Source organism: Oncorhynchus mykiss, chromosome 16 (genome assembly GCF_013265735.2).
Source record: "Oncorhynchus mykiss isolate Arlee chromosome 16, USDA_OmykA_1.1, whole genome shotgun sequence".
NCBI classification, from domain to species: Eukaryota; Metazoa; Chordata; class Actinopteri; order Salmoniformes; family Salmonidae; genus Oncorhynchus; species Oncorhynchus mykiss.
In genome coordinates, this window is record NC_048580.1 from 48,372,028 (window position 1) to 48,396,241 (window position 24,214).

The window sequence follows — 24,214 nt, forward strand, 5'->3', positions numbered from 1 at the left end:
GACCATAAATACATGTTTTGCATTTTTATTTTTTCATATATCAAAATCAGACAAAAATATTTATTTTACATTTGACTGGTTCAATATGTTGAAAATAAACAACATTCAAGAACGAAACCCGAGGGGAACACAAGGCACCATTCAAAAGACTCAAGTTGAGATCTCATCTTACTAAAACAAATACTTTCATTAAAAACAGCAACAATACCCAGCTATACAGTCTGTAAGATTATTCGTTTCTCTCTAGGAGACTAATCAATCTTGGTGTTTGAACATGGATGACCTGAGTCACAGGGAAGGACATTCATCAACTACAGAGATGGCATCTGATAACAATTACTAGGTTACAAAACATAAATGCTTGGCAGGGAATATGCACTCTCACACCACTGAGGGTTAAGAAAGGGTTTTGGTAAAGAGAAGTACTCATTCAACTCAAAGCACGGTTCATACAGCATACATTTTTATTTATTTTAAGAAGGGTTTCTTTTAAAGTTTGTAGGACTTTAATGAGAATAATATTCATGATATAAATGTAATATTTCTTGATCAAATCCCTTTCATGGAGCTTATAATAAACATGTGCACGCACAACTTAGAAATTAGCCTCAGTGAACTGAAGAAACAGTAATAGAGATCCTGTTAATTATAGTAAAAATGAAAAAGGCTTGTGCATTTCGGAAAAAACAATATTGAGTGTGTTTGTCCATGATCCACCGCTATTACAAAAACACTCTGGGTAAACTACTGCATATATTTTTTCTAGTAACATTTTCTGATTTTGTTTTTGTACAAAAGTTGGTGTCACTTTACAAATCCAACAACAAGTAACATTTAACAGCTTTCTTTCCCCTAACCCCAAAAAACAACAAAAACTACCAAACAAAAAAACATTGAGAATGTGCAACATTTTTGCATAAAACCATATGAATATTACTGTCTTGAGGAAAATACTCTTCATTCATTCTAGAATAAGGTAACAATGTAAATCCCTTACATACTGAACATATATTGTGAGATCTGGAACCCGTGATAACAAATAAAAGGCTCTGGTAAAATTGCACTGTTGAGATCAAATGTGGTAAAAACAAATATGTATACATTATCAACTATTGTCCTCTTCAGTTTTAGCTAAATATCTTTGTATAAAAAACAAACACTAAAGTACATGTCTATCAGTCATCCTAAAATGAAGCCCCAGCTATTATATTTTCTGTCTGCCCAAACTGAAGTAATTGTATAACACATTTACAAAAGACAGTAGAGCTCAGATTAGGGGACAATTCAGTCCATTTCGAAGACCAAAAACAACAAAGTGTAAAATGTGCAAAGCGTGCTAATGTCTTGGGCGACCTCCTTCGAAGGCATGATGCTCCTCATGTGCTAAAATAGAAATAAACACATTCATCTCATGAGTTATCAATAGGCTCACTCATCAGACACATGACAACAGTATGTGAAGAGTAAAGTTGTTTTTGATGGAGTGAATTAGCATGTACTCTAGTCTACTTGTTTTTAGCATGACATGTGAATGTCATACAAGGTAGAAAGTACTCACGCTTATAAAATACTGCCTTAAAAGTTATCTGTGGAAGAAGTTCATAGATCCGTCCTAGGACGTTTGCTTCATTAGCAAACGAGGCAATTCCATTCCAGATTTGGACAACATCTTCTCTGTCTCGTATGCTAACACTAACACCAACCACCTCATCCTCTGAAACACAACCAGAGAATAAAATATTTCAGATAAATACATCAATACCCTTCCATTTTGAGGTACAACTTTACAAGGGACAGAACATTGTATGTTTTTCTTTGTGACAGGAGGTTCATGGCATTTCAGACTTCTTCTGTATGGTTGACTCAAATCAAATTGTATTTGTCACATGTATACTAACAGTGAAATGCCTACTTACAGGTCCTTTTCCAAAAATGCAGAGTTAAAGATACCAATTTGGGGGGGAAATAGAGACAAGGAATATATACACAGTGAATAACGACTAAAATAACATGGCTATATACAGGGAGTACCAGTACCAAGTCGATGTGCAGGGGTAAGAGGTAATTGAGGTAGCTATGTACATAAAGGTAGGGGTAAAGTGACTAGGCAACAGGATAGATAAGACAGTAGCAGCAGCGTATGTGCTGAGTGTGAAAGCGTGTGTGTGAGAGTGTATGACGTCAGTGTGCATGTGTGCGCGTGTCATGTGTGTATGGCACAGGAGGTTGGTGGCACCTTAATTGGGGAGGACGGACTCATGGTAATGGCCAGAGCGGAATTAGTGAAATGGAATCAAATGCATCAGCCACATAGTTTCCATGTGTTTAATGCCATTCCAATCGCTCCATTCCAGACATTATTATGAGCCGTCCTCCCCTCAGCAGCCTCCACTGGTGTGTGGGTGTATGTAGTGTGTGTTGGGGTGTCAGTGTAAGTATGTGTGAATGTGTGGGTAGAGTCCAGTGTGTGTGCACAGAGTCAGTGCAAGAGAGTTGGTGCAAAGAAGGGGGAATGAAAGTAGTCTGTCTGGGTAGACGTCTCGGTAGCCATTTGGTTAGCTGTGGTTTAGCAGTCTTATGGCTTGGGGGTAGAAGCTGTTCAGGGTCCTGTTGGTTCCAGACTTGGTGCACTGGTACCACTTGTCATGCGGTAGCAGACAGCACAGTCTATGGCTTAGGTGGCGTGGCCAGGACCTCTCTACCGCCTGGGGTACAGAGGTCCTATGTGGCAGAAACAACAACAAAAATTGCCTGCAGACGGCTATATCGGTCCGCTAAAACAGGACTAGTAAAGTCCCAGTGCACTACTTTTGTGAAGAAAAAAATTAATATATTTTTTTATTTTCCAGGGGGTGCTGAGGGGGTTAGAGGCGCTGTCGTATCCTCTTGGACCATGTTAATTCCTTAGTGATGTGGACACAGAGAAATGTTAAGCTCTCGACCTGCTCCACTACAGCTCTATTGATGTGGATGGGGGCGTACTCGCTTCTCTGTTTCCTGTAGTCCACGATCAGCTCCTTTGTCTTGCTGACGTTGAGGGAGAGGTTGTTGTCCTGGCACCACACTGCTAGGTCTCGGACCTCCTTCCTATAGGCTGCCTCATTGTCGTTGGTGATCACTGACTAATTCTTCAATGCTGTACAAGCTGACAAAAGACCATGTAGACCAAAACCCACAGTTGGAGTCTGAAAGACACTGCACACGATTCACTCTCTCTTCACACTTACCTGAAGCACAGTAATCAGTGAATTGCTCCCCAATAGTGGCTAACAGTAACTCCTTCCATACAGCAGGCTGGGGAAATGAAAACACATTGAGTATGTTACCAGTACACACATTTACTCAACAAACATAAATATGGTATGAATGATTAAAACATAACATATGACCTTTATTGTACTTACAGTGTTTTCTTTGGGTACTTTCATTTTCCAAACTCCCCCCTTTGCATTACTCTCTTCTTCCCTGAATGTAATGGAAAATGCATAGCAAGACAGAGACTAAATGAAAGGTAATACCATTTACATATATAATTATGCAGGGTAGCCTAGTGGTTAGTGCAGCGGACTTGTAACCGGAAGGTTACAAGTTCAAACCCCCGAGCTGACAAGGTACAAATCTGTCGTTCTGCCCCTGAACAGGCAGTTAACCCACTGTTCCTAGGCCGTCATTGAAAATAAGAATTTGTTCTTAACTGACCCTGCCTGGTTAAATAAAGGTAAAAAAAAAAAATTGACCTATGTGTTTGTATTAATTTGATTATTTAGTCTTACCAGAGTGGTCTTCTCTCTCCTCTCATTAAGTGATAGCTACATCTCAGTGGTAAACTGGAAACTCCAGGTATATTGTTGTACACGCTCCAAAAGCTCTATGAAAAAAATGAGGAAAAAATTATATCTTTACCATGATTATCAAAATCCTAGTGTTGCCTTTATTACGCCATTATTATTGAGAAACATGTGCATTTATCATGATTTATGATGTGGCAATTATCTTAATCCTGTCAACTAACACAGAGAGCTTACTAACACAGAGAGCTTACCTGAACTGTTTGCACAGTGTAGATTTTTTTCAGACCTGATTCACATTCTGCTGCGGTTGTTCCTGGTAAAGATCTGGAGGAAAGATCCAAACAAAACATCAATATCTAATTTAATCTATATAGAACTCTGCATCTGGCATGATCTAGCAGTCCTAAAATAACCTGTTTTGTTTTTGTATCTATAGCAAGCCTTGGTACAGCAGTTCCCCCACTCTGTGAACAGGCTTTACTAGATATCTCAGTGAGCAGAGGTTGTGCTCAAAGCAGCCAGGTCGGAGAAGATCTGGTGTCAACCCCCTTTCCACAGAACTCTAGCCCAGCAGTAAACAAGACTGACTGACCCCTTTAAAGTTGACTGCCTTCTCTCTTGGCCAGAGACGTACACTACATGACCAAAAGTATGTGGTCACCTGCTCATCAAACATCTCATTCCAAAAATCACAGACATTAATATGGAGTTTGTCCCCCCTTTGATGCCTCAACAGCCTCCACTCTTCTGGGAAGGCTTTCCTTTACCACCAGATGCTGGAACATTGCTGCGGGGACTTGCATCCATTGTCATGCTGAAACAGGAAAGGGCTTTACCTAAACTGTTGCCACAAGTTTAAAGCACAAAATCGTATAGAATGTCATTGTATGCTGCAGTGTTAAGATTTCCCTTCACTGGAACTATGGGGCCTATCCCAAACCATGAACAGCCCCAGACCATTATTCCTCCTCCACCAAAATGTACAGTTGGCACTATGCATTCGAGCAGGTAGCGTTCTCTTGGCATCCGCCAAACCCCGAGTCGTCCATCAAACTGCCAAATGGTGAAGTGTTTTCCACTGAAATGGAAACCCATTTCATGAAGCTACCGGTGAACAGTTCTTGTACTGACGTTGCTTCCAGGGGCAGTTTGGAACTCGGTAATAAGTGTTGGACAGGAGCACTCGACGCTCACAATCAATCAAATGTATTTATAAAGCCCCTTTTACATCAGCAGATGTCACAAAGTGCTGTACAGAAACCCAGCCTAAAAGCCCAAACAGCAAGCAATGCAGATGTAGGAGCACGGTGGCTGGAAAAATCTCAAAAGGCAGGAACCTAGGAAGAAACCTAGAGAGGAACCAGGTTCTGAGGGGTGGTCAGTCCTCTTCTGGATGTGCCGGGTGGAGATTATAACAGTACAGTGGCAAGAAAAAGTATGTGAACCCTTTAGAAACACCTGGATTTTTGCATTAATTGGTGATCAAATGTGATCTGATCTTCATCTAAGTCACAACAATAGACAAACATAGTGTGCTTAAACTAATAACACACAAATTATTGTATTTTTCTTGTCTTTATTGAATACATAATTTAAACATTCCCAGTGTAGGTTAGAAAAAGCATGTGAACCCCTAGGCTATTAACTTCTCCAAAAGCTAATTGGAGTCAGGAGTCAGCTAACCTGGAGTCCAATCAATGAGACGAGATTGGAGACGTTGGTTAGAGCCGTCTTGCGCTATGAAAAACACTCACAAACATTTTGTTTAAGAAGAATCCTAGAGAGTCAGCTAAAGACTTACAGAAATCTCTGGAACATGCTAACATCTCTGTTGACGAGTCTATGATATGCAAAACACTAAACAGAATGGTGTTCATGGGAGGACACCACGGAAGAAGCCATTGCTGTCCAAATAAACATTGCTGCACATCTGAAGTTTGCAAAAGTGCACCTGGATGCTCCACAGCGCTACTGGCAAAATATTCTGTGGACAGACGAAACTACAGTTGAGTTGTTTGGAAGGAACACAACACTATGTACTATGTGTGGAGAAGAAAAAGGCACAGCACACCAACATCAAAACTTCATCCCAACTGTAAAGTATGATGGACGGAGCATCATGGTTTGGGCTGCTTTGCTGCCTCAGGGCTGGACAGCTTGCTATCGTTGACGGAAAAATGAATTCCCAAGTTTATCAAGACATTTTGCAGGAGAATGTTAGGCTACGTATGTGTCCGCCAATTGAAGCTCAACAGAAGTTGGGGTGATGCAACAGGACAACAACCCAAAACACAGAAGTAAATCAACAACAGAATGGCTTCAACAGAAGAAAATACACCTTCTGGAGTGGCCCAGTCAGAGTCCTGACCTCAACCCGATTGAGATGTGTAGCATGACCTCAAGAGAGAGGTTCACACCAGACATCAATAATATTGCTGAACTCAAACAGTTTTGCAAAGAGGAATGGTCCATAATTCCTCCTGACCCTTCAGGTCTGATCCGTATTTCCAAAGTGTTCACATACTTTTCTTGCCACTGTATATGGTCAAGATGTTCAAACGTTCATAGATGACCAGCAGGGTCAAATAATAATAATCGCAGTGGTGTAATCACAGTGGTTGTAGAGGGTGCAACAAGTCAGCACCTCAGGAGTAAATGTCAGTTGTCTTTTCATAGCCGAGCATTCAGAGTTCGAGATAACAGGTGCGGTAGAGAGAGAGAGAGAGAGAGAGTAGAAAATAGTAGGTCTGGGACAAGGTAGCACATCCGGTGAAGAGGTAAGGGTTCCTCGTTCGACGATACCCCTGTGTAACAGTATAACTTTAGACCGTCCCCTCGCCCATACCCGGGCGCGAACCAGGGACCCTCTGCACACATCAACAACAGTCACCCACGAAGCATCGTTACCCATCGCTCCACAAAAGCCGCAGCCCTTGCAGAGCAAGGGGGACTACTACTTCAAGGTCTCAGAGCAAGTGACGTCACTGATTGAAACGCTATTTAGCGCGCACCGCTAACTAAGCTAGCCGCTTCACATCCGTTACACCTGGACAGGGCCAATCTGGCAGGATATAACCCCACCCACTTTGCCAAAGCACAGCCCCCACACCACTAAAGGGATATCTGCAGACCACCAACCTACTACACTGAGGCAAGTCTGAGTATAGCCCACAAAATTATCCACCACCACAGGAGCCAGAGGTGGTGCTAACCCAGACAGTGAATTTCAACGTTGCTTGTGTGACGTTCTGTGAGCTTGTGTGGCCTACCACTTCGCAGCTGAGCCGTTGTTGCTCCTAGATGTTTCCACTTTACAATAACAGCACTTACAGTTGACCCAGGCAGCTCTAGCAGAGCAGAAATTTGACAAACTGACCTGTTGGAAAGGTGGCATCGCCACGTTGAAAGTCACTGAGCTCTTCAGTAAGGCCATTCTACTTCCAATGTTTGTCTATGGAGATTGCATGCTAGCGTGCTCGATTTTATACACCTGTCAGCAACAGGTGTGGCTGAAATAGCCAAATCTTCTCATTTGAAGGGGTGTCCACATACTATGCTGTAAAAACATATTTGCCCCCTTTCTAATAATCTCTACTTTTGCATATTTTTTATACTGAATGTTATCAGATCTTCAACCAAAACCTAACATTAGATAAAGGGAACCTGAGTGAACAAATGACACAACAATTACTTACTTATTTAATAAACAAAGTAACACCCAATGCCAATGTAATTACCCCCTTACATTCAATAACTGGTTTTGCCACCTTTAGCTACAATGACTGCAACCAAAAGCTTCCTGTAGTTGTTAATCAGTCTCTCACGTCGCTGTGGAGGAAGTTTGGTCCACTCTTCCATGCAGAACTGCTTTAACTCAGCAACATTTGTGGGTTTTCATGCATGAACTACTCGTTTCAAGTCCTGCCACATCATCTCAATTAGGATTAGGTCTGGACTTTTACTAGGTCATTCTAAAAATGTGTTGCTTTCTAGCCACTTTCATGTGGACTTGATTGTGTGTTTTGGATCATTGACCCAGTTGCGTTTCAGCTTCAGCTCACAGACGGATGGCCTGACATTCTCCTGTAGAAACCTCTGAAACAGGGCAGAATTCATGGTTCCGTCTAAGGCAAGTCAACCAGGTTCTGAGTTACAAAGCATCCCCAAACCATCACACTACCACCAACATGCTTGGCCGTTGGTATGAGGTTCTTACTGTGGAATGCAGAGTTTGTTTTTTGGTTTTCACCAGACATAGTATTGGTAAACACAGGTTCCCTTTATCTAGAATCAGGATTTGGTTGAAGATCTGATAACTTTCAGTATGAAAAATATGGAAAAAAATAGAGAAAATCAGAAAAGGGGCAAATAATTTTTCACAGCACAGTACCAGTCAAAAGTTTGGACACACATACTCATTCTAGGGTTTTTCTTGATTTTTTACTATTGTCTACAGTGTAGAATAATAGTTAAGACATCAAGACTATGAAATAACACATATGGAATCATGTAGTAACCAAAAAAAGTGTTAAATAAACCTAAATATATTTTAGATTCTTCAAAGTAGCCACCCTTTGCCGTGAGGACAGCTTTGCACACTCTTGGCATTCTCTCGACCAGCTTCACGAGGTAGTCACCTGGAATGCATTTCAATTACCGGTGTGCCTTTTTAAAAGTGTATTTCCTTCTTAATACATTTGAGCCAATCGGTTGTGTTGTTACAAGGTAGGGGTGGTATACAGACGATAGCACTATTTGGAAAAAGACCAAGTCCATATTATGGCAAGAACAGCTCAAATAAGCTAAGATAAATGACAGTCCATCATTACTTTAAGACAGGGGTGGGCAACTCCAGTCCTCAAGGGCCTGATTGGTTTCACACTTTTTCTCCATCCCTAGCAAACGCAGCTGATTAATCAAACTGAAGATCATGATTAGGTGATTATTGGAGTCATGCGTGTTAGCTGGAGCAAAACTGTGACACCAATCAGGCCCGCGAGGACTGGAATTAGCCACCGCTGCTTTAAGACATGAAGGTCAGTCAATCACTTCAAAGTTTCTTCAAGTGCAGTCACAAAAAACATCAAGCGCTATGAAACTGGCTCTCATGAGGACCGCCACAGGAAAGGAAGACCCAGAGTTACCTCTGCTGCAGAGGATACGTTCATTAGAGTTACCAGCCTCAGAAATTGCAGCCCAAATAAATACGTCACAGAGTTCAAGTAACAGACACATCTCAACATCAACTGTTTAGAGGAGACTGCGTGAATCAGGCCTTCATGGTCGAATTGCTGCAAAGAAACCACTACTTAGGAACACCAATAATAAGAAGAGACTTGCTTGGGGAAAGAAACACAAGCAATGGACATTAGACCGGTGGAAATCTGTCCCTTGGTCTGAGGAGCCCAAATTTGAGATTTTGGTTCCAACTGCTGTGTCTTTGTGAGATGCAGAGTAGGTGAATGATTGATCTCCCCATGTGTGGTTCCCACCGTGAAGCATGGAGGAGGAGGTGTGATTGTGCTTTGCTGGTGACACTGTCTGTGATTCATTTAGAATTCAAGGCACACTTAACCAGCATGGCTACCACAGCATTCTGCAGTGATACTCCATCCCATCTGGTTTGCCCTTAGTGGGACTATCATTTGTTTTTCAACAGGACAACGATCCAAAACACCTCTAGGCTGTGTAAAGGCTATTTGACCAAGAAGGAGAGTGATGGAGTGCTGCATCAGATGACCTGGCCTCCACAATTGCCCGACCTCAAACCAATTGAGATGGTTTGGGATGTGTTGGACCGCAGAGTGAAGGAAAAGCAGCCAACAAGTGCTCAGCATACAGCATACAGCATACAGCATACATGGGAACTACTTCAAGACTGTTCTCAATCTCATATTGTTTCAAACTTTTTTTGGTTACTACATGATTCCATATGTGTTATTTCATAGTTTTGATGTCTTCACTATTATTCTACAATGTAGAAAATAGTAAAAATATAGAAAAATCCTTGAATGAGTAGGTGTGTCCAAACTTTTGACTGGTACTGTATAGTGTACATTGATATACATCATTTCAATAAGAACACAATGAAAAGAAAGATCTGTATCGGCAAAACCATCGCCACATCCATTATAGTTTTTTATTAAACTGTAAAAAAATAAAATAATTAAAAGCTAGGTCTAAATGAAAACCAAGACAGAGAAAAGGTATCCACATTACAGAGTCAATGGATGGTGGAAGCCTAAACAAAAACAGACTAGCCTATGATTTAACTTCTAGTCTTGAGATTGAAAATAAATAATTTCACCCCTAGGCCTATATTCAGGAAAAACTTTTTTTGTTGTTGAACAAATCAGTGTTGAGGGCCTCAGGCTTTCCCCAACCCAAGGTCTTAACACCAGTTACATAGCAGAGGTAAACAAACTTTGCCCCATATACAAGTACTCACAGTGTTGATAAAAATAGACAAAGTCCAGTTCCAGCAGGTCATGTGTACACTTCCCATAATAGAATAATATTAGCTAAATGTCAGTGAAGCAGTGAGCAGAAGTTTTACAATGAATACAATTGCTGATAGCCTGCCTAAGACTGAGATGTTGAGAACATTTTCTAACCAATGGTACATTGCATAGCACCATATCACGCGAGGAATAAGAAACAGTGATTGCGAAAACACAGGTTATAGTGTAATAATAATATACGTTACTATTGTGGCGTTATACCCATGCACTGTCTGCAACTTGAAAGACTCCTTTGTTTTGGCAAGGCTTCCTAGCTAGCTATTCCAAATGCAGTTGAATTCATACAAACTCATCCCATGAAAACAAAGCATAGAATTAATCACCACCAAGTCCATGAAATGATAAAATGGTGAGCTTACCTATCAAGCCAAAAAGTCCACGGAGAATGTAATGGGAGGGTGCCGTTTCCATCGTTGTTCGTGATGTTCTCCAATTCTCTTTCGTCAATATGGATGTTACGTTCAGCGGAGTTTTGACTAACTGTGTTGTTCAGCTGCAGGGTTGGGACAGCAGGAACGGCCATTTCCTGGGTTGTAAAAATAATCGATTTGATTGTTTTTAAAATATCTCGTTTCACCTTTTGATTAAATAGGTGTAAAGTGCCTACTTTGCTGACTCATTCGTAGCTTCACCGGTCTGGCGCCACAACATCAGTAAAACGACGACGTCTAGCTGTCTGCAGGCCAAACGTTCTTGTCATAAACGGCAGGCGAAATCCACACTAGGAAACAGGACTGCCTTAAATTAGTATTACATGTACCTCAAATTTCCCCTAAAAAATACCAAGACCCCATAAATGAAACAAAGGGCCTCTTAAGTCTCCCTTAATTTTTAAATGCAAAAGGGGACCCATTATACATACCTTAATTTCAATTGTTGGTCAGTACCCTTTATTTTTCAATTTCAGCGCATATGAAGGATATCAATAAACGTATCCTTAATAATACCTTACTACGGAATGTTTGATTAGCTCCCTTGTTTTTGGGGTTTAAGGATAGGTCAAGGGACATACGGAGCATGCCCTTCATTATTCATTGCTTTAGATTGTTTTTGTTGATCCTTACGTGTTCAGATTAGGTGCCGCGCGCGTAGTGGATATTTTTTTCTACAGTCTTCCACCCGTACTGTAGATGGCGGCATGCACCTTAACGATTGTTTGCGGACCGCCGAAGAAGAAGAAGAAGAAGAAGAAGAAGAAGAAGAAGAAGAAGCCCACCACCCCCACGGACATGTGCACTTGAGTGGGTAGCTAGCAAGTGTGTTACCTGGATGTGTTGTTGCTAGCTAAGGAAGCTAGTGGTATTTTTTTTTATTTCACCTCTTCTTCTGTTTCCTGTCGCTGTTGTAAGGGATATCAGTTGCCCTAGGCTAGTTTACGTTACAACCATGGAAATTGACACACTTTTGGAGGCTTTCACGAGTAAGTCAACTTACTTTAGCTGTTTTTCAGGATCTGTAACGTTATTGGAATTGACAAGTTTACTGTAGCCGCATATATTCTAGTTAGCTTGCTATCTCGTTGGATGGATGGAGAACTTGGCTAGTTGTAACTAGCAGTCGAAATTGTTAGCTGACTAACTTAGCTCGCTTAGGCCTATTTTATTTTGATAGCGTAACTACATGTATAATTCAATATTGATGTGTGTGTTGACTTGAAGCTATTTCACCCACTTAGTTACATTTTGTTCCTAGTCTAGTTAACGTTAGCAGGTAGCTTATGTTGACCACAGTTTGCTACCTAGCGTTGTGTTCTAGTTTAGTTAGCTCGTTTATTTGCTACTAGCGTTAACTACTGTAGTTAGTTAGTTAGCGTTACTTAGTGGTGAATGTGATAGTTGCAGCCATGGTGATTCTATGAAATTAGTAGCTATCCTAATTCTATGGTTGCAGCTTGCTAGCTATTTAAAGCCTGTGGTTGCCGTGCAGCTAATTCTTCCTGACGGTGTGCCCTGGACTACAACGCTGTACATACTTTAATAAGTGTTTTCTATTTTCTTATTTCTACGTTCAGACTTTGAGAAGAAAGGGAAGAAGGATACCTGTCCTGCCCTGGATCAACTTTTGTCTCATGTCGCCAAAACGGGAGAAACGATGTGAGTGTCTGAGAAATAAGCCTCAAGTGCCAGTCGATTTTCTATTGAATGGACAATGTGTCAATTCAGTATATAAATGCATAGGCTGGTAAATTACAACTCATGGATAGTCCTATTGCTGTCATGAATTTCTGGATATGCTACCATGTTGGAGGAGACTGAAGTTAACCCAATATTGGACTAAATTAGCCTTATGCTATTCCTTAGTCCAAGGACCTTCCTTACACGTTCTGTTTAAAGGGTGAATTGGCTCTCGAAACCAAAACAGCCAAATACACCATCAAAAAGTGAATAGATTCTCAATTGCGGTACGGTTCTAGAAATATAAATGCCTCTACTTTCATTCCACATCAAAATATATTCATAAATGTGAAATGCAGACATACTGTACACTGTTTTAACACAGTTACAGTCAACACTATATTTAAGTGACAACACGTTTGTGGCATCTCTTCCATTCATACACAGGTGTTCGGAGACTCAGATGGCTAATTAGCACAGATCTTCTGTCCGTTTTCCGTAAACAAGCGATGTAACGTGGAAATATGGCCGTGTGGCAACCCTAACCCTATAAAGGTGTGCAGTAATTTTTACATTTTGTTTAAAAATAAAATTCTCGCTAATATGAAAGATTTGTTCCTTATGTTTCCAAAACCATACCGCAAGCAATACATGTTAACATTTTAGAGCAAACGTCGGGGTTCTTAAAACGTCCCCTTGGAAGAAGATAGGCGCTAAAGGCGTCTATGAATGGGCTAGGCGACCAGCGAGGTATCCCACGAAGCAAGCTAGATCTACTCTGGGTTTTCTAAAGCTAACCAGCTTCAGTTAGCTTCACATTCCAGCCAGGTTTCAAGTTTTATTAGTCGTATGTATGGGATACGCATGGTATGCATCGCCCTACGAAATGTTTCCTTGCAGGTTCTTGCAAGTAAATAAAAAACAAAGTAAATGGCAGTAGAATATAATCATTTTTTTTTTTGCGTAAGTATTATACAGGAATGCACAATTTATGATACAATATTTACATGTGTATTGGGGATGTATAAATTGAGCAGTATAGTAAGTCTGGTAGCAGCAGTTGTGATGTGCACAGAATCAGAGCAGGTGGTCAGTTCAAGTGTTCAGCACTCTGATGGCTTGTAGATACCAACAGGCTCAGAGACAGTATCAGAGCATGAGGTCTGATAGAAACGGTCTGCATGACAGTTAAGGAGAGAACAGCTTGTGTGGGGGGGGGGGTCCTTGATGATGCTGCGTGTCTTCCTCAGGCACCATTTCGAGTGATGTCCTGGATGGATGGCAGCACGGTCCCGGTGATATACTGGAGGGCGTTGCGGTTGTGTACGGAGCAATTCCCTTACCAGGCTGTGATGCAACCGGGCTTCATGCAGAATTTCTTCAGCCGTCTTAGGAAGTAGATACTGTAGCACCCTCTTGACAAGAGTAGTAGTGGTGCTGGTCTATGACAAGTCCTCGGCTTCATCCATACTATGATGGTGGATATTGCTTGTCCGCCTGCTGCTAACTCTAGCAGTCTTGTAACTGCACGTATGTCGTACATGGCTAGTCGAACACCAAACTCTTCATTTTGACAATGATGAAACCTCAATCCATGGGCGAGTCAGGTCCTACATTTTCATGTGTGCCAAAATAAAAATGAACTACCGTAGGTTATCTTGCAAATTCAGCAGGCTGTGGTGTGAAATAGGCTTTTAGAAATGCCATCTTTATTTTGACTCATAGTTAATGCTGTCTTTGGTGTTACATTGCGTGAAGTTTAAAATGCATTCTGTCATTACTGTGATATTTTTTATATACAAACATTTTATTAAAATATTTAGTTAAATCAGTCGTCTTCTTCAAATTAATGGGATGATGATGCAATTTTTGCAAGAGGGAGGGAGTCTGATTTCATTGGCCCTCAACTCGCGGCTCAGTCATTTCATTCAGAGTAAGTGGAATTAGCCTACCCCAGAGAAGGATTTGTTGTGCCATTTGAATGTGCCTGGCTAAAAGGTGAGCCACTTTCATATGACCGGTTAACCCGAGTTGAACTCTGTTGACCAAAGTTACCTCGCTATCTCCTCAAACCTACTTTGTAGGAAACCGCTCCGGTGTCGGACCAAGAGAGGATAACTTTTTGGTCTCTCCTCTTCCAGGATTTCATGGTCGCAGTTCAAAAGTTATTTCCTGTTTAAACTTGAGAAAGTAATGGATGACTTCAGAACCTTGTCGCCAGACCAGCGAGATCCATCCAATCCTAATGTGGAGTACATTCCTTTTGAGGAGATGAAGGAAAGGATTCTCAAAATTGTAGATGGGTACAACGGGTGAGTGTCCTCCAGTGTCCAGTCCTGAAACATTTAATAAAAGTCTCCCTTTAATGCCTGTTTTACCAGTATGCCTTTGTGTAGCCTTGTGTACAGCCTCATGAGGAAAGTATACCTTTTCACTATCTTTTCCAGTATTCCGTTCACCATCCAGCGTCTGTGTGAGTTACTTACTGACCCTAAGAGGAACTACACTGGAACAGACAAGTTCCTCAGGGGAGTGGAGAAGGTAAGTATTATCACTGTTTCTGAGATTGTTTATCATAATGGGTTTTTGAAATATGAGGTGTGATCTTTAGCCAAAATGGGAGTTTCTATTTGACAAATTCAGGTACATCCTTCCCAGTTTTTGTTCAGTTTGCTTCTGTTTTAATAAACTTTTTGCAACTGAATCGGCGCAATAAATACGCCCCCAGGGTACCTACCCTATTAAGGATACCTACAGTACCAGTCAAAAGTTTGGACAACTATTCATTCAAAGGTTTTTCTTTATTTTAACTTTTCTACATTGTAGAATAATCGTGAAGACATCAAAACTATGAAATAACACATATGTAATCATGTAGTAACCAAAAAAGTGTTAAACAATATTTTAGATTCTTCAAAGTAGCCACCCTTTGCCTTGACAGCTTTGCACACTCTTGGCATTCTCTCAACCAGCTTCTTTTATGAATGCTTTTCAAACAGTCTTGGATTTCCCACATATGCTGAGCACTTTGCTGCTTTTCCTTTGCTCTGCGGTCCAACTCATCCCAAACCATCTCATTTGGGTTGAAGTTGGGTGATTGTGGAGGTCAGGTCATCTGATGCAACCCTCCATCACTCTCCTTCTTGGTCAAATAGCCCTTACACAGCCTGGAGGTGTGTTGGATTGTTGTCCTATTCAAAAACAAATGATAGTCTCAGTAAGAGCAAACCAGATGGGATGGCTTATCACTGCAGAATGCTGTGGTAGCCATGCTGGTTAAGTGTCTTGAATTCTAAATAAATCAGTGTCACCAGCAAAGCACCATCATGCCACCTCCATGCTTCACAGTGGGAACCACACATGCAGAGATCATCCGTTCACCTATTCTGCGTCTCACAAAGACACAGAGGTTGGAACCAAAAATTTCACATTTGGACGCATCAGACCAAAGGACATATTTCGACCAGTCTAATGTCCATTGCTCATTTTAGTAGTGGTTTCTTTGCAGTAATTTGACCAATAAGGCCTGATTCATGCAGTCTCCTCTGAACAGTTGATGTTGATGTGTCTTACTTGAACTCTGAAGTATTTATCTGGGCTGCAATTTCTGAGGCTGGTAACTCTAATGAACTTATCCTCTGCAGAAGAGGTACCTCTGGGTCTTCCTTTCCTGTGACGGTCCTCATGAGAGCCAGTTTCATCATAGCACTTGATGGTTTTTGCGACTGCGAAGTTCTTGTAATTTTCCATATTGACTAACCTTCATGTCTTAACGTAATGGACTGTCGTTTTCTCTTTGCTTATTTGAGCTGTTCTTGCCATAATATGGACTTAGCCCTATTTGATAAAATACCATCTTTTGTATACCACCCCTACCTTGTCACAACACAACGGATTGGCTCAAAAGCATTAAGAAGGAAAGAAATTCCATACATTTCCTTTTTAAGAAGGCACACCTGTTAATTGAAATGCATTCCTGGTGACTACCTCATGAAGCTGGTTGAGAATGCCAAGAGTGTGCAAAGGGTGGCTACTTTGATGAATCTCAAATATAAAACATTTTGATTTGTTGAACTATTTTTTTTTTGTTGTTGGAGTTACTCCATGATTCCATATGTGTTTGTAGTTTTGATGTCTTCACTATTATTCTATAAAAATAAAGAAACTCTTGAATGAGTAGGCCTGTCAACTTTTGACTGGTATTGTATGTCACAGAGACATGTCCTTGTGTCAATTTGAATGAATAATGCATTCTCGCATGGCTTATTTTTAACAAGTTTATAATTGCTTGTGTTTGTATACAATATACATGCTTGGAGTTTGATGGTATTGTTTATATTTTGCAGAATGTGATGGTGGTCAGCTCTGTATATCCTACCTCAGAGTAAGTATTATATCATGTTTCTCAACCTACCACTTTTTATAGCAAAACATACTTTAAAGTTGGGATCAACTTCAAAGCTGTGTATCAAATCATTTTGGGTAGGCTTAACAGTCATCTGGATTTGCTGACTCACTCTGCCTCTTTCAAAGGAAAAATGGGGCAACCAGTGTAAACAAAATGAATGGAGTGATGTTCCCTGGCAATAATACCTCTATTTATTCAGAAAGGTGAGCGCTACCTACTTGTCAATGGTTGATGTTCAGTTACGCAATTTATCTACATTTATAACATAAAATGGGTGGGGAACCCCAATAAAACCTAGCAGTCTTTCGTTCTAAGCATCCCTGAACATAAGGGGAGAAGTTTTAGTAATTTACTCATACCAAATATTCTGGGTGGCAGTGTAGTTAACAAGGAGATTTATTACACTGAACAAAAATATAAACGCAACGTGCACCGATTTGACAAATATTTGATTGAAATGCATTCATTAGACCCTAATCTATGGACTTCATATGACTGGGAATACAGATATACATCTGTTCGTCACAGATACCTTTAAAAAAAAGGTAGGGGCGTGGATCAGAAAACCAGTCAGTATCTGGTGTGATCACCATTTGCCTCATGCAGCGCGACACATCTCCTTCGCATAGAGTTGATCAGGCTGTTCATTGTGGCCTGTGGAATGTTGTCTTTCTCCTCTTCAGTAGCTGTGCGAAGTTGCTGGATATTGGCGGGAACTGGAACACGCTGTCGATCCAGAGCATCCCAAACATGCTCAATGGGTGACATGTCTGGTGAGTATGCAGGCCATGGAAGAACTGGGACATTTTCAGCTTCCAGGAATTGTGTACAAATCCTAGTGACATGGGGCTGTGCGTTATCATGCTGAAACATGAGGTGATCGTGGCAGTGGGCCTCAGGATCTCTTCACGGTATCTCAGTGCATTCAAATTGCCATCGGTAAAATGCAATTGTGTTCATTGTCCGTAGCTTATGCCTGCCCATACCATAACCCCACCACCACGGGGCACTCTGTTCACAAAGTTAACATCAGCAAACCGCTCGCCCACACGACGCCATCTGCCCGGTACAGTTGAAACCGGGATTCATCCGTGAAGAGCACACTTCTCCAGCCTGCCATTGGCCATCGAAGGTGAGCATTTTTCCACTGAAGTCGGTTACGACACTGAACTGCAGTCAGGCATCAGACCCTGATGAGGATGACAAGCACGCAGATGAGCTTCCCTGACTCTGTTCCTGACAGTTTATGCAGAAATTCTTTGGTTGTCCAAACCCACAGTTTCAACTGCTGTCTGGGTGGCTGGTCTCACACGATCCTGCAGGTTAAGAAGCTTGATGTGGAGGTCCTGGGCTGGTGTTGTTACACGTGGTCTGCCTCCAAATTCTCTAAAATTACATTGGAAGCGGCTTATGGTAGACAAATGAACATTCAATTCTCTGGCAACAGCTCTGGCGGACATTCATACAGTCAGCATGCCAATTGCACTCTACCTCAACTTGAAACATATGTGGCGTTGTGTTGCACATTTGGCCTTTTGTTGTCCCCAGCACAAGGTGCACCTGTGTAATTATCATACTGTTTAATCAGCTTAATATGCCACACCTATCATGTGGATGGATTATCTTGGCAAAGGAGAAATGCTCACTAACAGGGATGTAAACACATTTGTGCACAACACTTTTCAGAAAAGCTTTCTGTGCGTATGGAAAATTACTGGCTACTTTTTTTATTTCAGCACATAGGACCAACACTTTTTACATGTTACGTTTATATTTTTGTTCAGTATAATTTGATTCAATTGCAACAATATGATTGAATGAAAGCGTATTGGATTTTGCATATAGAGATGATTTCTTCTCTCCTTATGGTAGGAATATAAATGGACCAGGCACCCCAAGGCCACTGAACAGACAAAAGCTATTGCTATCCACCTCTCTTGCTACAAACGGTCTTCCTGACAGCACAGACGATAAGGAGCCACTCACAGAACAAGAGGAGAATGTTGTCAGGTAACTAGCATTGTGTGAAGACAGGTGACTGTCAGCCAAAATATAACGCTATAAATGTTAAGACTTAGCAACTAGTTCTGATGTTTTGACACTTTCTTTAGTGATTCCTCTGTATCGGAAAGTAATACCACAAAAAGCAGTCTGATGAAGACCAAGCATCCAGAAGAGGATGCGACGGAGGCAGAGAGCCATGAAGTGAAAAGGCTGAAGTTTGACAAAGACATGGATGAAGATGAGGAGGTAGACACGGAGATGTCCTGTCCTGAACCTGCCCAAAGCTCATCAGACAAGCCAGAATCGTCAACAGACATTGTTGAGGAAGAAAAAGACAAGTCTGCTGATATGCTCACCACAAACGATCATGGTACCTTTTTTTTTTAACAATGGGGCATTTTCAAACAACACTATATGTCTGTATTAACACAGGCAGCCCAATTCTGATCTTCTTTCCACTAATTAGTATATTGACCAATCACATATTTTCACATCAGATTTTTCAGCGCTGGTCTGATTTGGTCAAAAGACAAAATTATTGGGGAAAAAATATCAGAATTGGGCTGCCAGTCTAAACACAGCCTAAGCTTGTGAAAGGGAAAATTTGACATGGGTCCAAGAATAACATTGTTAAACTGGATGAATTGATTTATGGAAGGATGTAATGGCGTTCTTGCCTTCTGTCCCCCAGAACCTTCTAGCACTCAGACAGAAGAGCCCTTTGAGGAAGAGACAGCGGAGACATCAGAGAAAGAGGCTGAGTCTGGCCCTACCAACAGTCTAAAAAGTGACAGCACCATGGACCAGTCAGAGGGGCAGCTTGCTCAGTCAGGGAAGGATCTACGTTTAGAGGAACAGGGGGAAGGGGATTGCAGTGAGTCAGTCAGTAGCAGCAATGGGGAGGGAGCACCCAGTGAAGAGCCTGTCCCATCTTCCTCTCCCAGAAGTAAAGTTGAGTCGTCGGCAGAAGGCGCTGATGCAGAAAACAGTTTAGAAAGCCCAGAGACCGCAGATGAGCCCATGGAACAGGACTAACCTGAGGGCCACCCAACATTATTTTACACTGTATGATACTGTAACACACCCAGGAGATCTCTGTACCAATGTGGATCTGTAGTCTCCCAGAACAGGGGGGCTTTTTGTGAGGCCTCGAGTCTCCTCACGCCTTATGACCCACCCACCTCCTGACGGCCAGTCTGATTTTAAAAACGTAATTTAAGTTTCCCTCCAGCTAGGTTTTTTTCAAGCCTGTGGCATTCATTTACACATGAAATGCCTTTATCACTGTTATCTGCTATTTTAGACACCAATTCCAAAGCTGCTTGGTTAACATTGTGATGTAGAAGGATCTGTCATTATTCAGTGTTTGTGATCTTCATCTGTGGTGAATGTTCCATGTTTGCCGGCCCAGTTAGGTTCTCTGGATCTGTGGGGTGCCTTGGATTTTCCCTGGGTAAAGTGACCGTTTACAGCTGTTTTGTTTTTAGTGTGGTAGTTTTTTGCACTTTGAAATGTAAAGTATAGAAAACTGGCCATGACATCTGTAGCATAAAAGCACTGGGAGCCCTGCTAGTTTGCTAGTCTTGCAAAGTAAACATACAGAAACCATGGATTGCAACCAATCCTCCTCATGTACTATGATTGAACAATAGAGATATAGCTGTGAACCAAATGCTTTAAACTGTCCAGTGAAAATTTCACTTTGAAAAGCTAATATGTTAACTTGTCCTGTTCTTGTATTTGTGGCAAAAGCAGAAATTAAGAGAAACACTTCAAAAACTCAACCTCAAACAGACTGTTACAGAAATGCTTGCCATTTCCGTTTTGGCTGAGATGGAATTTTTCTGTCAGATTTGAAGTGAAGGTCCAGAACTTTTGTATCATTTGTTTTGAAAGTAGTGTTAATGAGCTGAACTTGATCCCTGCTTTTTGTGTACTCTCATCCATTTCGTATGATATGCTACATCCTGCTTTTAATTTTTGTATTCATATGATATGTTACTAATCCAAATCGTACAATATGTTACTCATTTGTTGTGCTTAAGATTCTGGACTGCATCTTTAATCAAAAGATGTAGAAACATGGCATTTTAATTATCACAATCTTTTATTTGAATGGCATCTCTTAAACTTCAGACATCCATATCAACTAAATTCAACTTTAAATCTCAGCACAAAATGATCGCTACTGCTGTCACATGGAATAACAAGAAGCTTGTTTTGATTTGATTTGGAGTGTTTACTGGCTGCTATATCTTGTTTCTGCAACTGTCCTTTTTATATATTAGGATTTTAACATTTCTGTAAAGAAGATTTTGTAGATTGTAATACATGTTCACTGCCTTTGTAGATTGGTCTTTCAACACCGTATTCATATGAAGCAATAAATGCTAACATTAAGTGTGAGGTATGCTTAATTTGTATCAAGGAAGTTATACCTTTTGCCAACTATGGATACATATTTTGAATACATCGCATCCTTATTTGTACATTTTCAGAAAAATCATTTAATCTTATGACGGTATCTCCAAATGGCCTTGACACTCATGCATAGTAGGCTAATGACACTTATCCCTGTCCCTATGAAACAGTCAGCACATTACATGAGCCAAGAAGAGCTCGGCTGGGGTAGGTGTTCTGTCAACACATTGTTCTATTATAGGAAACAAGGACAGTCAGTCCTACAGGGGGTTTTCTACCTCACCTTCCTACATCTATAATTTTGATAGTTTCTTATCCCATTACTCATCTATACAAAAATGCAACAAAGGGTATTTGGAGACAGTCAACTGGTGAATTATGTTAGGCCTAGTACTGGGCCATGGAATGCGATGTACTTGTGAGCTAATTTTGGCTCGAGCAGAGCTGATGTGTACACAGGTTATCAAGGAAGGTCCTATAAATAGCATCGCCTAATTAGAGGGATTACCAAATGCCTGCCCTCTGACTAATCGGATTTGCAAACAAAAAGGAGGATCGCATGTAGGGGACATTGTAACTAACCTTTGGGTAGACCTAGGGCTCGTTTGAGTGGTAAAGCTGAAGCAACCGACTAGAAAAAAGTGAGTGAAGTCAGAGGTGCATATGTGACAGCCGAAAGTCTGGCACTGTGGTTTTATAAAAGCAAGGCTCAGATCAACACGGCAGTGTTGTCATTGTTTATAAAAGTTTCTTTGTCGAAATAAACATGTCTCCAACCTCACACACAAACTGAAATTAAATGAGAACAATCAATTAGTGAGAGCGTCTCAAACATCACATTAATTTGTCCTCTCTAGCCTATACATGAATGGAAGCAAAGTTGGTTGCTGTTTGAGTCACTTTGTTGGTCACATTCATGTAGGACGGAACTAACAAAGATTCAATAACAACCCAAATGAAACAGGTGCTGTTCTAGTAAGCCGTTATGAAAGACACTCATGGTGTTGTCCACTGAAAGTTGACTAGCAACAACTGGGCCCTAAAAGACACCCACTAAATTTGCCCAAGAGGCAAACAAAATAAACTTTAAAATTTTTTTTTTTTTTAACCATAACATTTTTAAATTTCTTTGTATACAATCTACATTAACAATCTAAATGGACCAAAAAGAGACAATAGAAAAAACTGTCAATGGCAATGTGAGAAAATTATGGTAACTAGTCTGGCCCTAATTCAAGTTAATTGATTTTTTCCCCAGACCCCCCTCCACACACACACACAGGCTGTGCTGGCTCACAGAAAGAGTGGGTCATCGTCATTTTGGTCAAGGCTCTTTATGGCAGGTTCAGCAACTGAGGCAGCTGACTTAAATGAGTAAGCAGCTGATGTACCAAAAAGCTGCAAAACATCAGGCAGCTGGTGCTAATAGCAAGCCTCACCAGACAGCTTCAGTCCATATCGAATGTAAAGGTTGGAGTTAAGGGTCTGCAAGGACATCTGATTTCTAAGTTAGCTTTTTACCACACTCATCTGGCTGAATACTCTCTCGACTTCAGCCTTCGAGTGTGGCAAGGACAACACAGACACAGCAGCCATGGCAAGTTCTTGAAACGGGTTGATATCAGCTGCATCCCTGAACCCAAATCTCACTCCAGAAGCCCAGTGTGCTTTTTGTCTCATTCCATTTACTAAGATGGATGGCACGCCATTGCTGGACAATCTTGTCTATCTCTGCAGGGGAGTAGCCAAGGAGCTTGGCTATTTTTTAGATTTATCCAGGGTACTTATTGTGCTTTAGTTTCCTTCACATTGAAAACTGACAAGTGGGGCCTCCTGGGTGGCGCAGTGGTTAAGGGCGCTGTACTGCAGCGCCAGCTGTGCTACCAGAGACTCTGGGTTCGCGCCCAGGCCTGTGGCGGGCCGGGCGCAGTGCGCGCTAACCAAGGTTGCCAGGTGCACGATGTTTCCTCCGACACATTGGTGCGGCTGGCTTCCGGGTTGGATATGCGCTGGCCCCATGAAATTGGGGAGAAAAAGGGGTATAATAAAAATAAATGTAAAAAGAAAAAAAGAACAATGCTTCGATGTTGTCCGGCAGTCTCACCCTCAACTCATTAGTGAGGGAGATGGTGAAGGCTACACACCGCTTTCGGACATTATTTTCATCCTCAGGCACCCCACGGACCTCTCGGTGGACTCAAAGGGACAGCTGACCTCAACCAAGCTGAAGTAGCTTGCCTCACCCAGCACTGACTTCAAAAAAGTCAGATACAATATGTTTTGAGGATCACTGTACCAGGAGTATAAAACCTCAGCCATGTAGCAGTTTTCACTGGACTTGGAGACTGCAAAATGCAGTCTCCCACTGGTCCAAAATGCGTGAAACTGCGTTTTCAATGTGGAGCCAACATGTGGCACACACCTTGGTGTAAAGGTTTCTCCCCACAGTCTCACATATGGCCTTGTAGGCCTCCCTGCGCTTTGGAGACACTGAAAACCAGTTATAAGTCTCTCGTACCGAGTACTCCACACCACGGGGGATGGTGTCATTGGAAGCATGACTTACAGCAAGCTGCAGAGTGGCACACACAGCGAATAAGAACCAGATATTTGAGGCCATACTCCTCCTCTAGCACTTTATGGACCCCATTGTTAATCCCAGTCATAACAGAGGCATTGTCAGTCCCTATCCCCAGGAGTTTCTCTGTTTTAATACAACACTTCTCAAGGAAAGCCACAACAGCACGGGCTATAGATTTGGCATATCCTCCCTCCAACTCAACAAGCCCCAGAAATGTTGATACAATTGTCTGCCTGGTGTCACTAAAGTACCTTATCACAACCCCCAGGTACTTAGAAACACATCTGTGGACTCATCGAGGAGGAGGCTGAAACGCTGGTCACCCACATCTGTGGACTCATCGAGGAGGAGGCTGAAACGCTGGTCACCCACAT

The 24,214-nt window shown here is 41.5% G+C and overlaps 2 protein-coding genes across 4 annotated transcripts; one reads left to right on the forward strand and one right to left on the reverse strand.

Annotated features, from left to right (window-relative positions):
• Nucleotides 1-9: 9 nt before the first annotated feature.
• On the reverse strand, nt 10-11,433 carry LOC110492170 (eukaryotic translation initiation factor 4E type 3). 3 transcript variants are annotated; one of them, XR_002468966.2, is made up of 9 exons: nt 11,175-11,432; nt 10,672-11,033; nt 4,043-4,115; nt 3,774-3,868; nt 3,405-3,465; nt 3,228-3,294; nt 1,559-1,714; nt 1,280-1,383; nt 10-1,220 (listed from the first exon to the last, which is right to left on the reverse strand). XR_002468966.2 is itself a non-coding variant. In XM_021566238.2 (9 exons), exons 3-9 carry the CDS (start codon nt 10,833-10,835, stop codon nt 1,337-1,339), a joined length of 663 nt encoding a protein of 220 aa, XP_021421913.1. In that variant the 5' UTR covers nt 10,836-10,838; nt 10,920-11,033; nt 11,175-11,433; the 3' UTR covers nt 10-1,336. The 3 variants fall into 3 exon arrangements, 2 of the variants coding, with proteins under 2 accessions (XP_021421913.1, XP_036803008.1); XM_021566238.2 differs by having other exon boundaries at nt 10-1,383; nt 10,672-10,838; nt 10,920-11,033; nt 11,175-11,433; XM_036947113.1 differs by having other exon boundaries at nt 10-1,383; nt 10,672-10,838; nt 10,920-11,046; nt 11,175-11,431.
• An 81-nt stretch (nt 11,434-11,514) lies between these two features.
• Nucleotides 11,515-21,244, forward strand: LOC110492169 (serine/threonine-protein phosphatase 4 regulatory subunit 2-A). The gene is made up of 9 exons (XM_021566237.2): nt 11,515-11,732; nt 12,324-12,405; nt 14,568-14,738; nt 14,874-14,967; nt 16,773-16,810; nt 16,960-17,037; nt 18,707-18,844; nt 18,946-19,208; nt 19,530-21,244. Exons 1-9 carry the CDS (start codon nt 11,699-11,701, stop codon nt 19,871-19,873), a joined length of 1,242 nt encoding a protein of 413 aa, XP_021421912.1. The 5' UTR covers nt 11,515-11,698; the 3' UTR covers nt 19,874-21,244.
• The last annotated feature ends 2,970 nt before the right edge of the window (nt 21,245-24,214 follow it).